The 13263-nt window shown below is 40.5% G+C and overlaps 2 protein-coding genes across 2 annotated transcripts; one reads left to right on the top strand and one right to left on the bottom strand.

Annotated features, from left to right (window-relative positions):
• The first annotated feature begins 73 nt into the window (after positions 1–73).
• Positions 74–6276, top strand: cib2 (calcium and integrin binding family member 2). The gene is made up of 6 exons (XM_084018553.1): positions 74–422; positions 1616–1650; positions 3622–3733; positions 4811–4958; positions 5067–5262; positions 5554–6276. The coding sequence occupies exons 1-6, from the start codon at positions 372–374 to the stop codon at positions 5573–5575; spliced, it is 564 nt and encodes a 187-aa protein (XP_083874679.1). The 5' UTR covers positions 74–371; the 3' UTR covers positions 5576–6276.
• Positions 6277–7806: 1530 nt separating this feature from the next.
• LOC311018536 (SH2 domain-containing protein 7-like) lies at positions 7807–13208 on the bottom strand. Its single transcript, XM_084017543.1, has 9 exons — positions 13168–13208; positions 11168–11285; positions 10949–11070; positions 10410–10576; positions 9704–9793; positions 9075–9240; positions 8847–8994; positions 8114–8739; positions 7807–8022 (listed from the first exon to the last, which is right to left on the bottom strand). The coding sequence occupies exons 1-9, from the start codon at positions 13168–13170 to the stop codon at positions 7975–7977; spliced, it is 1488 nt and encodes a 495-aa protein (XP_083873669.1). The 5' UTR covers positions 13171–13208; the 3' UTR covers positions 7807–7974.
• Between the last annotated feature and the right edge of the window lie 55 nt (positions 13209–13263).

The raw sequence follows: 13263 nt of genomic DNA, 5'->3' as shown, positions 1-13263 counted from the left end.
GAGCTCCTATTGGTTTGACTAGACTCCGGGTGCTTTGCTGCTTAAAGAGAAGCGGATCCGTTTCCAGCTCTCGGACTAGTCCGCAGACAAACCCCCGCTGGCTGCGACACTGGACACTGGTCTTCTTCTTTTCATTTTTTTTGAATGTTTTTTATTTTTATTTTATTTTATTTTTACGTTTTTCAGTCATGGCGGACCCCATATCGTGTAAGGAAAACAACAAGCTGTTTTAAGAGTTTGCAGCATCGTCCAGCCATCCTGTGCGGAGACTCTCGGTCTTTGCCGCGGAGCCCCTAAATGCCTTTCGTCGTGAAAAGGCTTCGGACGTTCAGTGTTGTGGATGTGTACAAGCAGCACATCACCTGATTAAGATGGGCAACAAGCAAACTATATTTACCGACGAGCAGCTTGATGCCTACCAGGTAAGTCCGTCTACCTGCAGCACAATGATGAGTAGAAGGAAGGGAATAAGAGCATGCATTTTTTATTACCATTCCATGACTATTATACATCAATATTTATCTTCTTTTTTTCTGATATGAATCAAATTACTCCTGATAGTGGAACCCCACGTGTCTTGGATTTTATGTTGTGGGAGAATGGATGAGTTTGATATTGATCATTAATACCAGGCAGCCTTTGTCCCCATTAATAGGCAACCATCGATTTCCTACTAAAGTGTGGTCAGTTATGAGTGCTGTTTACAGTCTTGGGTGAGAATGGTAGAAGGTTTTGATTTAATTGACTTAATTAACTGGTGGTTCTATATCTGAGAAGATGCAGCCTGTCGTGTGACAATAATGTGTGTTTTTCCTGGGAAGAAACACATCTTCACATGCACATGTTCGTCATGTGGTAAGGTGTGGACTCAATAATTGATGTCAAGCCAGTGTGACATGCTGTGAAACTCTACTCTCAGGAGACGGTTTACTTCTCAAGAGCATCTCTGGTTACTCCTGCTGCTCTTCCTTATCAACATACCGCTGCTTTCTGGTCGCTTCCGATTCTGTCTTGGGCATCAAATTTTCATCTTATTTTTCTAGCCTCACAAGCTATCACACCCCCACTCGACGTCGCTTGTTTACCTGTATTATGTGGAGGCTTTATGTATCATGTGACATAGCATGATGGTGAGATGTTTCTGTACATATCGAATTATCATAAACCAGCTGGCGGGCTCTGCTTCTCATGCTCAGGAGCACAACTCATACAGATTCAGACAGAATGGCTAAAAGAAAATGTTCAGTGAAGGTCCTCCAACACGTGCATGTCCAACAACAGCAGATCATGTTCCCCTTGCCACATCGTTCCTATTGCAAGTGGCAGATGACAACACACACACACACACACACACACACACACACACACACACACACACACACACACACACACACACACACACACACACACACGTCATCATTTAAGAGACACCAGGTCACCTCGACTAGTGATGACAGTTGAAAGCGTAGTGTTGTTTTATGTGACTCACAGATGTGTCATTGAATGTTTTTCTTTTATGAAAGATGTTAATGGTTATTGTATCATAAATCATTGGTAATACAATACTTTATTTCTCCTATTTGTGTTTTGACATGCTGTCTCTCTCTCTTTGCAGGACTGTACGTTTTTCACCCGCAAAGAAATTCTGCGGTAAGATTTTTATAAGCTATCCTCTTGATTCTGATCCTACTTTATTTATTTTTTACCCGCACATGGGGCTCAGTTGTAAGCCACTTGCTCTAACCATAAGTTTACCTTATACACATAATGCTATTACCAAAATATACTTTATTTCCTCATGTTTCCTCCTTGTTCTGTTGTTATGGTGCTGCTTTAAATGGTGAACTGTATCAAAAAGAGGACCACTTCAGACTGCATGTGGCTCCTGTAAGAGTCCAGGTCCTCATAGCAGACTGCTTCCCTCTTAATGCTGGAGTTGATTTAATTGGCATCCGTGATCTGTCGTATTTGGGTGCTGTTCAAAAAGAGGAAGATAAAAAAAATAATAATTTAAAATCTATTTTGGTGGTTCATGGCATTTATTGTTCACGGAGGTTGCTTCCAATCTTCAGGTGTTTGTTAATGAAGATCTGGATGGTTCTGTCCTGCAGCTGCATCACTATGTTACCTAAACCTTTGAACGTTACGTCGACCTCTTGACTATGGTGTTGTTTTCAGTGTCGCCTTTCTACCTCTTTCGACATGTGCACCCCTCAACGCTTACGAAAATTAAATAAATATCAATCTGCTCGTAGCGACGTTGGGTGAAGGTATCAGCATCATTTCTCTCCGTCACTCGCCCCCTTTGATGACGGGCATAAATTAAACAACTGGCTCGCTTTTGTTTTTAATGGAATTGACCAACGATGCTCATGTTTCAGGATCTTTTATCAGTGGTTCTAGATGTTGGAAGATAAACAGCTACTCAAAGAAATGAAAAGCTGATACTCAAGAATGTTGCAGTGTAACATTAGAAAAAAAGATGAACGTTGTCTACAGTAATTTGGGGTCTGATTTGTGCAGTAAAGCAGTAAACGCTACATCAAAACAACACTAATATCCACGTATTTTTCAGCAAGATTCTCCTTGATTTTTATTTTTCCTCATAACATTTCACTGCATTCATGCTGTATTTTTCTTTCCAACAGAACAAAATGTTTTAATTGTTTTCTCCCTTTCCCCATATTAACAAATAGCTTGCATGCACCTGTTCCTCATCAGTGATATTGGCTTGACTTTGATTCCAAGGCCATCAGCGAACTGGAAACAAAATTGATAATCAGCAGAGGGCGTAATTGGGTTCTACACTTTATGACCTTCATAAAACACTCCTTGTTTCTGTCTCTGGCTGCAATGGTTACAGCACGGCTATGTGCCATCAAGGAAACACGTTATCACTGACGGTCATAAGGATTTGAACCCTTCAGATTTATGTCAGTGTTTTGGTATCTTGTATTTCTGGATGTAAAACCTAATTTTGATGAGCCAAATTTGCAGAAGCGTACAGTCCAAATGCATTTCCAGGGTCATGACACAAAAGACCTGCAGGTTTACTCATTCATTTCTTGTGGTGTACCATCATTTTTGACATGTTCATCTTATTTAATTGCATTGAGTTTGTCCTCTAAGACCAGTGTCCCTGCTGATGAATGGCTCTGCTCTGGAAGTGCAGGGACGCCATGACAGGATCAGTCAAAGGACACAATGAAAGGGAGGCTGTAGATAAGAACCCACCTTCCTGCCATTGTGTTTGTTTTTTAACCTTCACACAGCCACTGACATTATTCTCAATAATAAATTACATTTTCAGTGAAAAGAGACAGATGGGAGAGAACCAAAGGTTTATTATGTAATCTTAGTGTAAGTTGTATTACAAACTTCTATATGAACCTCAATTTCCCTCGGGTTGCGTACAGTTTTTATCTTTTCTTCAAAAAGGAAAAAACATACTTTGCATGTAAAATGTGCATCAAAATATCAAAGTATATCTCATCTTAAGGTTTCAGGTGTTTGAGAAATCGAAGTTGTTGTTTTAAGTATTCTGCAGATTTGTACTTTTCTAAATCGTAGTAAACGAGAAGCATAAAAAGAAATCTAATTATATTTCTTATTTTATTCTAGGTTGCACGGCAGATATCATGAGTTGGCTCCACATCTTGTTCCAATGGACTACACCAATGATCCTGACTGTAAAGTGCCTTTAGCCTTAATAGTCAACATGCCAGAGTTAAAGGTACAGTACCTCAGTGGCCCTCTAACTCTTTCCTAATGGATCAGTCTTGTTGTTTACCAGCAGCATGTACCTGTGTAGTGTTTTCTTATTTTAGGTTGTGCCGTAGGGACACTAAAACCAATGTGCCGCCCACTTCTCGCGTGGGCAGATGCCTAATCAATACACACTCTCTTCCAGCGGACAGAATTGATTTTTAACTGTCGTCATCACTGATCTGATTGCACGACACCACATTCTGTGAGCTTATTAAAGTTAATGTGCCATGAAACGCTCAGCCTTTCTATTCTGACTGACGCACGACTTCCTATTTTTAAGCATCTGCCATTTGAAAACCACATCCAGGAATCTTAGAAATGTTGCATAACATCGCAGCAACATTTACCTCCACTTTTTCTCCTGCGCAACAGACGCACGTACCTCACGATTCTATATGAGAATCTTTCCCTTTCCTGTAAAACTGTCACATGATTGCAGAGCTTGTAAGGATGTGAGGAAGATAGAGACCGTGCAAGGCAGGAGAGATGAGAGCCAGAATATACACTCTCACCCAAAGTGCTCTACAGCATCATAACCATAAATACATTCATATCCTGCTGAGTTTTAATGAGCTGTGCTGAGTTGACTCGATGATTCAGGCTGCACTGACATGTATTAAGATATGCAATTACAGATGGCATTGCTTGAGATGGCTGCTTTATGAATGGCTTCTTTTGCTGAGCTTGTATTGATTTTAAACAGGGTCACCATCCTCAACAACAGTTGTGTGTACTGTATATATGGCATAGAGGTATAGAGTGTCAAATCAGCTAATTACACGGGATGCAAAATCTGTAGTAGCAAATTACTTATGTGCAACGGAGAAGAAAATATTGGCTTCAGCATAAAAGCAAGAGAGGGAGTCTGTGGTTAAACCCTGTGATCAGCTAGTTTTTACCTCTGCAGATCATGCACTGACAACATGAAGCCTATAGTTTTAATATTGTTTTTCTTGTCCAAACCACACATATATGTATTGCAGTGAATCTTTCAGTTGCATTAATGTGTAACATCCCATGTTTTCATGCCCTTCGTCTGTAGGAGAACCCGTTCCGCAGCAGGATCGTAGAGTCTTTCTCAGAGGACGGGATGGGGAATCTCAGCTTCAATGAATTCGTGGACATGTTCTCAGTCCTCAGTGAAATGGCTCCTAGAGAACTCAAGGCCATATATGCATTCAAAATATACGGTAATGACGGATTTCAAAAATATTCCATTATAATGTTTCAAATTTCCCAGAAATCGGTGAATTCCATTTTGTGGGGGTGTTTTGGCCACCAATCTCTGTTGCCTTCAGATTACAATGTGGATAATTACCTGTGCAAAGAAGACCTGGAAAAGACTCTAAATAAGCTGACCAAGGAGGAGCTGACCCCTGAAGAGGTGCAGCTTGTGTGTGAGAAAGCCATCGAGGAGGCCGATTTAGACGGAGACAACAAACTCTCTTTTGCTGACTTTGAAAATATGATCACTAGGGCTCCAGACTTTTTAAGGTAATTAAGTGTATGGGGAACGTCGGATGACACACAGCACACACGTTTTCATTCCCAGATGGCTGATGACCATTTTAATCATTTAACTGTCAACCTAACTGCATAACTAATCCTGAGCCCCACTATGCACATTCATTTATATGCTAATGGCGTCACCACTGTCTGTCCCCACTGGAATGCTGAACACATCTATCCCTGATTCCTGTGTATTTACAGTCACATATACAGTAACTCAGTATGTTTAGATGCACACTAAAGCTGACTTATTGTCTTTTTTTTTTGTCACTCTAGTACATTCCATATACGAATCTGAGAGGGCTCCGTGGAAGGTTTCCAAGGTCGGCAGCATGGTAAACCCCAGGACCCGATGTGTATCCTGTCCTGGCCACAGCACAGTGCCTGTCTCCAACCCCCGTCGTCAAAAAACACCCCAAAAAATAGACCTCTCCATCCTCAGTGAAGACTGCTTAGGAAGGATGAAGCTGAATTCCAAGGAATGTCTTTACTGCAGAGGAAAATATATTCTTCTTTTACCACGTATAAAATGGTTGGTAAAACAAGTCTAGAACGAGCCAGATTCTGGATTGATGCATAAAATGCTCATCTACTTACAATGTATTGCACATGAGACATCCCCAGTCAAGTCTTCCTAACACGCTAAATATTTAGTATTTATAGGGCTAAGGACAAAGCTTGAAGTGAATGAAAGCACAGCATCGGCATTAAGGGCATACAGCTATTTTATATGAGCTATGCAATATTTATACATGCAGTGTATTTTAACATTCTGAGTTGTTGTTTTTTTGTTGTTTTTTTTTTGCTTGTGGAACTGATGATGATGACAATCATATCTTACTATTCTCCAGTTAGATGAAGGGCTCTGTTGTCTGAATAAATGTTGGTAGCTTTATTTTGCCTCGGCCATTATCATATTAAATACAGCCATCTTTTGGATATACATGTTACAGTATTTTATGTGACTTCAGGTATTTGTCTTACTTTAAATAAATGTTTTTTCTGTCTTGATGTTTTGTGTGTGTGTGTGTGTGTGTTTGAGAATTGCAACTTTCATGAATTCAGTGATATCTGGTCCATATAACCAGTTCTCCTCCACCCACCCATGATGATCGAGGAGCGTGCACAGTAAAGATCAGGAAATGAGTCCCATAGCCCATCATATGAGCTGTAATATCTTGTTAAGAAGGATGCGATCATTAGGAGTGAGCTGCCTCAGCACTCACAAGCATGATTAAATCCTGCGCAGTTAATCTCTGCAGGAAAGCTGCAGGAAATGGCCTAGGTCATATTCATTGATTAATCCTGCTTTCGGGGCTGTAGGTTTGCAGCAGTCATACATGCAAACCATACGTGCAGAATGGGCAGCCATACATGCAGAATGTGCGATGGCTGCAAAGTAAGTATGACCTGGTTTATTGATGCTGAGTCTGACAAATGCAGAGAGCAGAAGAGTAGAAATTGGGACACTCATAACAAACAACCCGACATAGACTGTGTGTGTTGTTAGGCAATAGTCCTTCCTGTGTTAGCTATTGGTGATAACAGGTTTTACTGTGTTACTGCAACTAATGGTCGATTGTTCATACTGGATCTTGTGTATGACAGCAGACAAAAAAAATAAAATAAAAAATACACATGCATGGAGATGGAGACCAAAACATCCAGCTATAAAATATAAGGAAAAGTTGAAGTGTCTTAATTTGCCTGATGTTGAGGTCAGTTTAACAGTGTTCAGTCATCAGAGCGGCCAGTTAATTTTTCCATTATCTCCAGTCACCTTTATGAGGGCAGCATCGAATATTCAGGCCAGTACAGTGCTGATTTTGTGGCTTCGTTAATTACCGGTCTTCACAGAGAACATCTGTTTAATTATGATTCCTGCAGAGAAGCTTCTGGTGCGACGTGATACCGGGGCTGTTAAGCAGCCATTACTGTAAGCAACTGTATATGTGAAGAGGGGCCAAACAGTGTGTGAAACTCACACTGATTTCACTCCACGGGGTCTTGTCTGTTTTAAGTTGATGGGATGTAAGACGGTGCTTTGTGCTTCTACAGTCGGCAGATAAAGATTTCTTACATTTCTGCTTTTTCTTAAAAATGATCAACATTTTTAAACCCAGTATACGCAGCAGTATATAAAGAATTAATTAACATTGGTTTATACCATGCTCTGATATGTATTGAGTTGCAAGCAGAGGCAACAGAGACACTGTTAAATGTCTCTGCAAAAGTTGTTTTTTCCGTGAAGCCCTTGTACCTGATGCATGAACTGATAATGAATGGCTGACGATATAACACAGTTGTCATCCACTAAAACTATAATTAGACAGTTAAAAAAGCAGCAGATGATAGAAGATAATAAATTACATTTCAACATCATTGACACACTTCCTCATTGCTGTAGCGCATTTGAAATATTTATGCAAACCAAGTTTCCGTGAATGTGTTGCAGCATTGATGGTAGCAGCCGGTATTCAAATATGTTTAAAGATCAGTAGTAAAGACAGTACACCCTTTTTTCTCTGAGGAAAAAAAAATCCCTTTGGATACGTTTTTATTTAAATGTGGAAAAGAAAATATTTTAAAATAAATACATTAAAAAGCAAAGCTACAGAACATGATCATCTTTCAGAGTGTATATTAGGCATCACTGTAGTGTAATGTAGTGTTCAACAGTAGCTGGTAAGAATCTCTTCACCATTTCCTCTTGGCCTCGGGGAACAGCCATTTCCATTTCTCATTCTACAAGAGGAAAAATAATAATCAGTAAATAAATACGACGAACATTAAATACAACCTTTCAAACTGAAATCATTTTGACGACATTACTGACCTTTAACCCCCAAGATGAGTGGTTATGTTTGGGTCTCATGTCCTCCAGAGGTTCATACGTGCTGCTGTTGGGTTTATGTGTGTCATCGTTGTCAGGAATCATCTCGTATGTATCGTCATTGGGGGCCTCAGCGTACCTGCTCCCAGAGGTCATAGCGTGTGGGCTACCAGGCCTGCCAGCTAGGTGATAGACAGCACTGTCGCTCATGTATTCCAGGCTGTGGCTGCACGGGTTTGTCCTCTCTGGCAGTGGGTCAAAGCGAGTGGCTTTGACGTGTTTGGGGGAGAGCCTTGGTGGTGTGTGGGGGGACGCCCTCAGCCTGTAAGACTGCTCGCCGTCAGAGCCGTTGTCCAGAAGCGGCAGAGACCTGCTCTTGCTGTCCAGCAGGCTGAGCTCGGAGTAAACAGACTCAACAGGTTCAGGTGGAGGACTACACCTGCTCTGATCCTGGATTGTGGATCTCCCAGCTCTCCCCGGATCATCTCCAGAGTAATTGTCCGCATAGATATGTTGGGATCTTGGTATCTCCCTGGGTGATTGCTTCCTGAGCTGAGCATATAGAACCCTGTCCGGGTCATTCAGCGGTCCACTATCAAGGAGCCTGCTCCTCCGAGGCAAAGGTGGTACTTCCTGTTTTTAAAAACAAGCCAGGTTCTTAAGGTCAGTTTGGAGGCATGAATAAAGCAACCATGTCAGTGTAACATATAAGTTAGAATGATTGAGTGAGGTGTACTCGCCTCTAGTGTCCTGTTGCCCCTCGGCGGCCGTGCAGGCGGCTGCTTCGAGTTACTCTGTGGTTCCTGTATGTTGTTCACAGCCCCGACAGATGGCTTTTCTGTGGGGCTAACCTGGATAGTATCATACAGCTGTTTGTCCGGTGCCTGCGAGAACACATCACCAGTTAGAGCTTCATTCTCGATCGATGTTACTTTAATCAGGGGACCGAGGAGTTTTGTCTCACCTCAAAACACGAAGATGTCAGGTACTCCCCAAACGGCTGAATGAGCCTCGTCTTGTAGTACTCTATGAGATCAGAGACCGAGGCGTGCCGTTCAGTGTCCCCACATACTACAAACTGCCCTGATTCACTTTGGGTTATCATGAAATGTCGACACCGATCCCTGCCTCTGCAACAGGAAATTAAAATTAATTACATTTTTTAAAAAAAACAACCAACTTCCTTTCGCTGAAAAGTGATAATAATTCTAATGGGAATTAAAATGACTGAAATACAGTAATTTCTGTGGTTAGGACAAAAAGTATAGTGTTTTATTCTGTGTTAGATTAATGAGCTGAATCATCCCATTTGTGACTTTTAGAGCCTCGATGTCCATAAATATTAGTAATTGCAAACAAATATCTTAAAAGCCGTCCCAGATATATAAATACATCTGTACTTTAAAAATTGTCGAAGCAATATTTATTCGTGAAGATAAACACGCAATAAATCATGAAGATTAGAAGCATTCTAATGAATAATAACGCATGTAAAGAGGGGATGCTTACTATGTGAAAATGACATTCAAAAATGTTAGTCCAGATAAGGAATAAAATACACAATCAGGTATTTCAGAGCAAACCAATACTCACTTATAGGACAGTATGTATCCGATGGCCTTATCACTGAGACGGATCAGGAAACAGCCCAGCTCCTTTTCTCTGAGTATGTCTTCGGTCTCCCTGTAGAAAGACCACAAAGAACTTTAAAACACAAACTTTGAAATGGGTTTCCCAAAAGCCCAATTTGGCCTGAATTTATCGGAACAGTGAGGCAGATTTTATGCAGAGAAGTGCGGTTCATGTAATTTACCTTGGAAATAACATTGAAGCGAAGGAAAATCCATTTGGTTACAGCTCTTTTCCATAAACCTGCCATTTACCAAAACACGGGTTCTGACGAAACCGTCCCTTGTGATCTTTATGTAGGTGTCTACTGTAAGTCTGCCGCATAAAGTCCTAAATGTCTGATTAACTTAAATGTCACTGAAACCAGTGTACACTCTGACTTACACGTGAATATATTTTCACTTATATAAACCCACCTTGTGTATTAAAAATGAAGCTTGTCTACTATGTAATAGTTTTTAATTTGTAGTTTATATTAATTGTCTATAAAAATAGGAAATAGCAGCACTTCAGAGAATGGAATATCTTTGTTGTCACAAAGATATTATTCTAAAACTGAGCATTAAAGTTCATTCTTAGCCTACAAAACATCAGTTTGACAGAAACAAATCTTGCCCACTTGAGATTTACTTTGTCCATTTAATGAAATGTGTCCTCAATGAATACTTACTTTCTTGTGATGAAGCCCAGGAACCAAGTAGGAAAGAAACCGTTGTGGACGATGAGCGGCACTTGAGTCTCCACGAACCACTTTGAAGCCAGTTGCCTGAGTCTTCCTTCAGTCGCCTCAACATTAGAGTCCACAGGTGGTTCCTGTTGCTCCATCCTCGCCTGGTCCTAATCAAAGCCACACAGACAGCCGGTGAAGACAACCAGCGTTCACGTGCCAAACGTTGGCACTGCAGCTGCATGTTAACTGTCTAATTTGGTTATTTTACAAGAGGCCTCAACCTAAAATAGCTGAGCTATCTCATTGTGGCAGGAAATAACGTTCATTTGTTTACTTCAACTTATGTACAATACAATATCTCTTTACTGCATTACTCCATATTCAATCATTTAATTTAACATGATCCACAATGTCCAAAGTCCATTCTCCCTCGACACATGGATGTTAAGCAAAATGTTAGTTTGCATGGAGATAGAAGTTTAATAAGTTAGCCATTGAAGCAGCAGGGGAAAGCAGTTCTGGGGATCTAGTAGCCTTACCTTGAAGCAAAACGTCAGACAGGTCCTGAGGCCGGGGGATTTTATCCTTGACCCTGAATAGTGGCAGATCTTCTCAGTTCTGGGTTTTTGTTGTCTGTATACGCAGCAATTTCTTCCAAACCCTAGAAAAAGATGACAATAAAGACAACAGAAACAATAAATCCTCAGATACTGTAATCACGAGGCGAGTTACTTCTTAAGTTGAGATGGAGTACATACCTGTCCTTGTGAGTGTGTGTGTCATTTCAGCATGCAGTGAAATGCTCCTCTCAACTTCTGAACTGTCTGTAAGCCCCCAACTGAAGGTGTTCAGAGGGAGTATGACCCAACAGTACATCTAGACGGATGACATTTACAGTCAGACACATTTTTTTTTTTTCCGTTGGCTTGGAAAACCATGCTGCTCACTGCAGAGTTCATAGAGCTCATTTGCATGACAGAGACGTCTAAGCGCTGCTGATCAAAGCAGGAGCTTCCTGAAGAGAAACGGAAAGTAAGCTGTGGTTTAAATGTGCACATGAGTGCGTTAGTTCTGCCAGCAGACACTGTTGTAATGGGAGATGATGAGTTGCGTCAGCAATTGATCTTCTGCGTTTTCTGACCCGGGTTTGCAATGAATTTGGCTGATAGCTGCAGGAGCAAATGTGTGAAGGAATGGAAATGTTTGGGAGGATTCACAGAGATTTTCTAGGGCGATAAACAAAACTGTAATGAGGTGAGATATTTCCCAGCCTTGATTTTAAGGTTGTCATAAATAATGGCTAAGTCATTCCCCCCGGGGCCGAGGCGGTGAATCATCTCTCTGTTGCTTTCTGCTCAGTGGTGAGGAGTAAGAGCTCCCTGTGGGGGAGAGACAAAAAAACAGAAACAGTGTGAGACTGAGATCTCAGCATTCCCCAGTGATAATATGTATCCAAGACTGATCTCAGAAGGAACACTGCTACTTTTCCTTATAGGCAGCTGATCAAACCTGTCTCTGAGAGTGTGATAAATGTGGTTCTGATTATCTACAAACTTTCTTTTACCTCCACTTTTCATAATATCTAAAATCTGCCCGCCAACGTTTACCCAATAGTGGCACTGTGATGTTCCATGTATGACTAAGTGTAGCTGCGTGACCATGACCTAGAATTTCAACATGCTCTCAAGAATAATGTTGAGGTTTTCTTTATGAGTAATTATGTGCTCCTCTGGGGGTGTTGAGAGGTTTAGGGTCAAATGTAACCACTGTTTCTGTGACTGTTAAGATCCATTGTTATGAGCAATTATACTAATGATCAGTTAGCAGCGTGTGAACAACATAGAAATGTATTTTAGCCACAGCAGCTGTGAGGCAAATGGAAGATAAAGCAGCGTTATCAGACAGTTACGAAACAAAAGGGTTGTGCAATCTTATTTTAATCTTCTGGCGACATACATGTGGGGGACGCTGGCCTTTAAAAGGTCACAAGTCAGGATGCCTGTAAATGTCATTACAACAAAACGGCGTCTTGTCACCTTTAAATCTGAAGATACAACAAGCATCCTCATAAACAACAAGTAAGCCAAAAACAAGTTTAGTCCACTCTGTTCTGTTAAAGACCTCCATATCAATAACATGGAGGCTAGTTATGTGTATGTCAACATTACAGATTACACATTGGTGATAAAACAGATATAAAACAGACAAAAATGATAGTTATTTGTTTTATTTATTTGATTTTATTGATTTATGCATTTTTATTTTTATAACAAAAATACCCCAAATTGTTGCCCCACATACCCCACTGACACTGGATAGTTACGCCCCTGACTGTTATACTTATTTACAATTTGGAGGTACTTTACTTGAATTCTTTCACTTTATACTCCACTACATTTTAAAGTCCAAGGTAGTTTTTGCTCTATAATATTAATTTAACATACAGTTAATAATAATAAAATAGTATAATAATGACACTGACAGAAACCATTCTTGCAATTATTTTTTACAGTATACTTACGTTTTGCTAATAGGAGTACTTTTAAATGCAAGACTTTTATTTGTAATCATTGTAACCCCCCCAACAGATGAATCCAGCAATGTTCACCTGACCTTCATTTTGTTTTATATTTACAATTTTGGCGATTTCGAGTATTTTATCATCTCCAAATGTGACTATTTTAATTCGGCTATATCACCAATTGAATACGTCTTTTATTCCACATCATCCCAGGAACTACTCTTCTTTTCTGTTTACCATTTGAAGCAACACCGACCCCGAGCGGTATCGCCGCCACATACACACACACACACACGCGCGCGCACCACGTCACCCTTCAAAATAAACTTCATC

The sequence above is a fragment of the Eutrigla gurnardus genome (assembly GCF_963514095.1).
Source record: "Eutrigla gurnardus genome assembly, chromosome: 9".
NCBI classification, from domain to species: domain Eukaryota; kingdom Metazoa; phylum Chordata; class Actinopteri; order Perciformes; family Triglidae; genus Eutrigla; species Eutrigla gurnardus.
This window is presented reverse-complemented; position numbering and strand designations above follow the sequence as displayed.

What these genes read in the sequence shown, in the direction of transcription:
- LOC311018536 (XM_084017543.1), bottom strand. An exon ending in ACACACACTCACAAGGACAG is followed by an intron (nt 11,071 to 11,167) that starts GTATGTACTCCA and finishes ATCTTTTTCTAG; the next exon opens with GGTTTGGAAGAAATTGCTGC. An exon ending in GGATACATACTGTCCTATAA is followed by an intron (nt 9,241 to 9,703) that starts GTGAGTATTGGT and finishes TTCCTGTTGCAG; the next exon opens with AGGCAGGGATCGGTGTCGAC.
- cib2 (XM_084018553.1), top strand. Translation starts at nt 372, where the DNA reads ATGGGCAACAAGCAAACTATATTTACCGACGAGCAGCTTGATGCCTAC. An exon ending in AGCAGCTTGATGCCTACCAG is followed by an intron (nt 423 to 1,615) that starts GTAAGTCCGTCT and finishes CTCTCTTTGCAG; the next exon opens with GACTGTACGTTTTTCACCCG. An exon ending in ACCCGCAAAGAAATTCTGCG is followed by an intron (nt 1,651 to 3,621) that starts GTAAGATTTTTA and finishes ATTTTATTCTAG; the next exon opens with GTTGCACGGCAGATATCATG.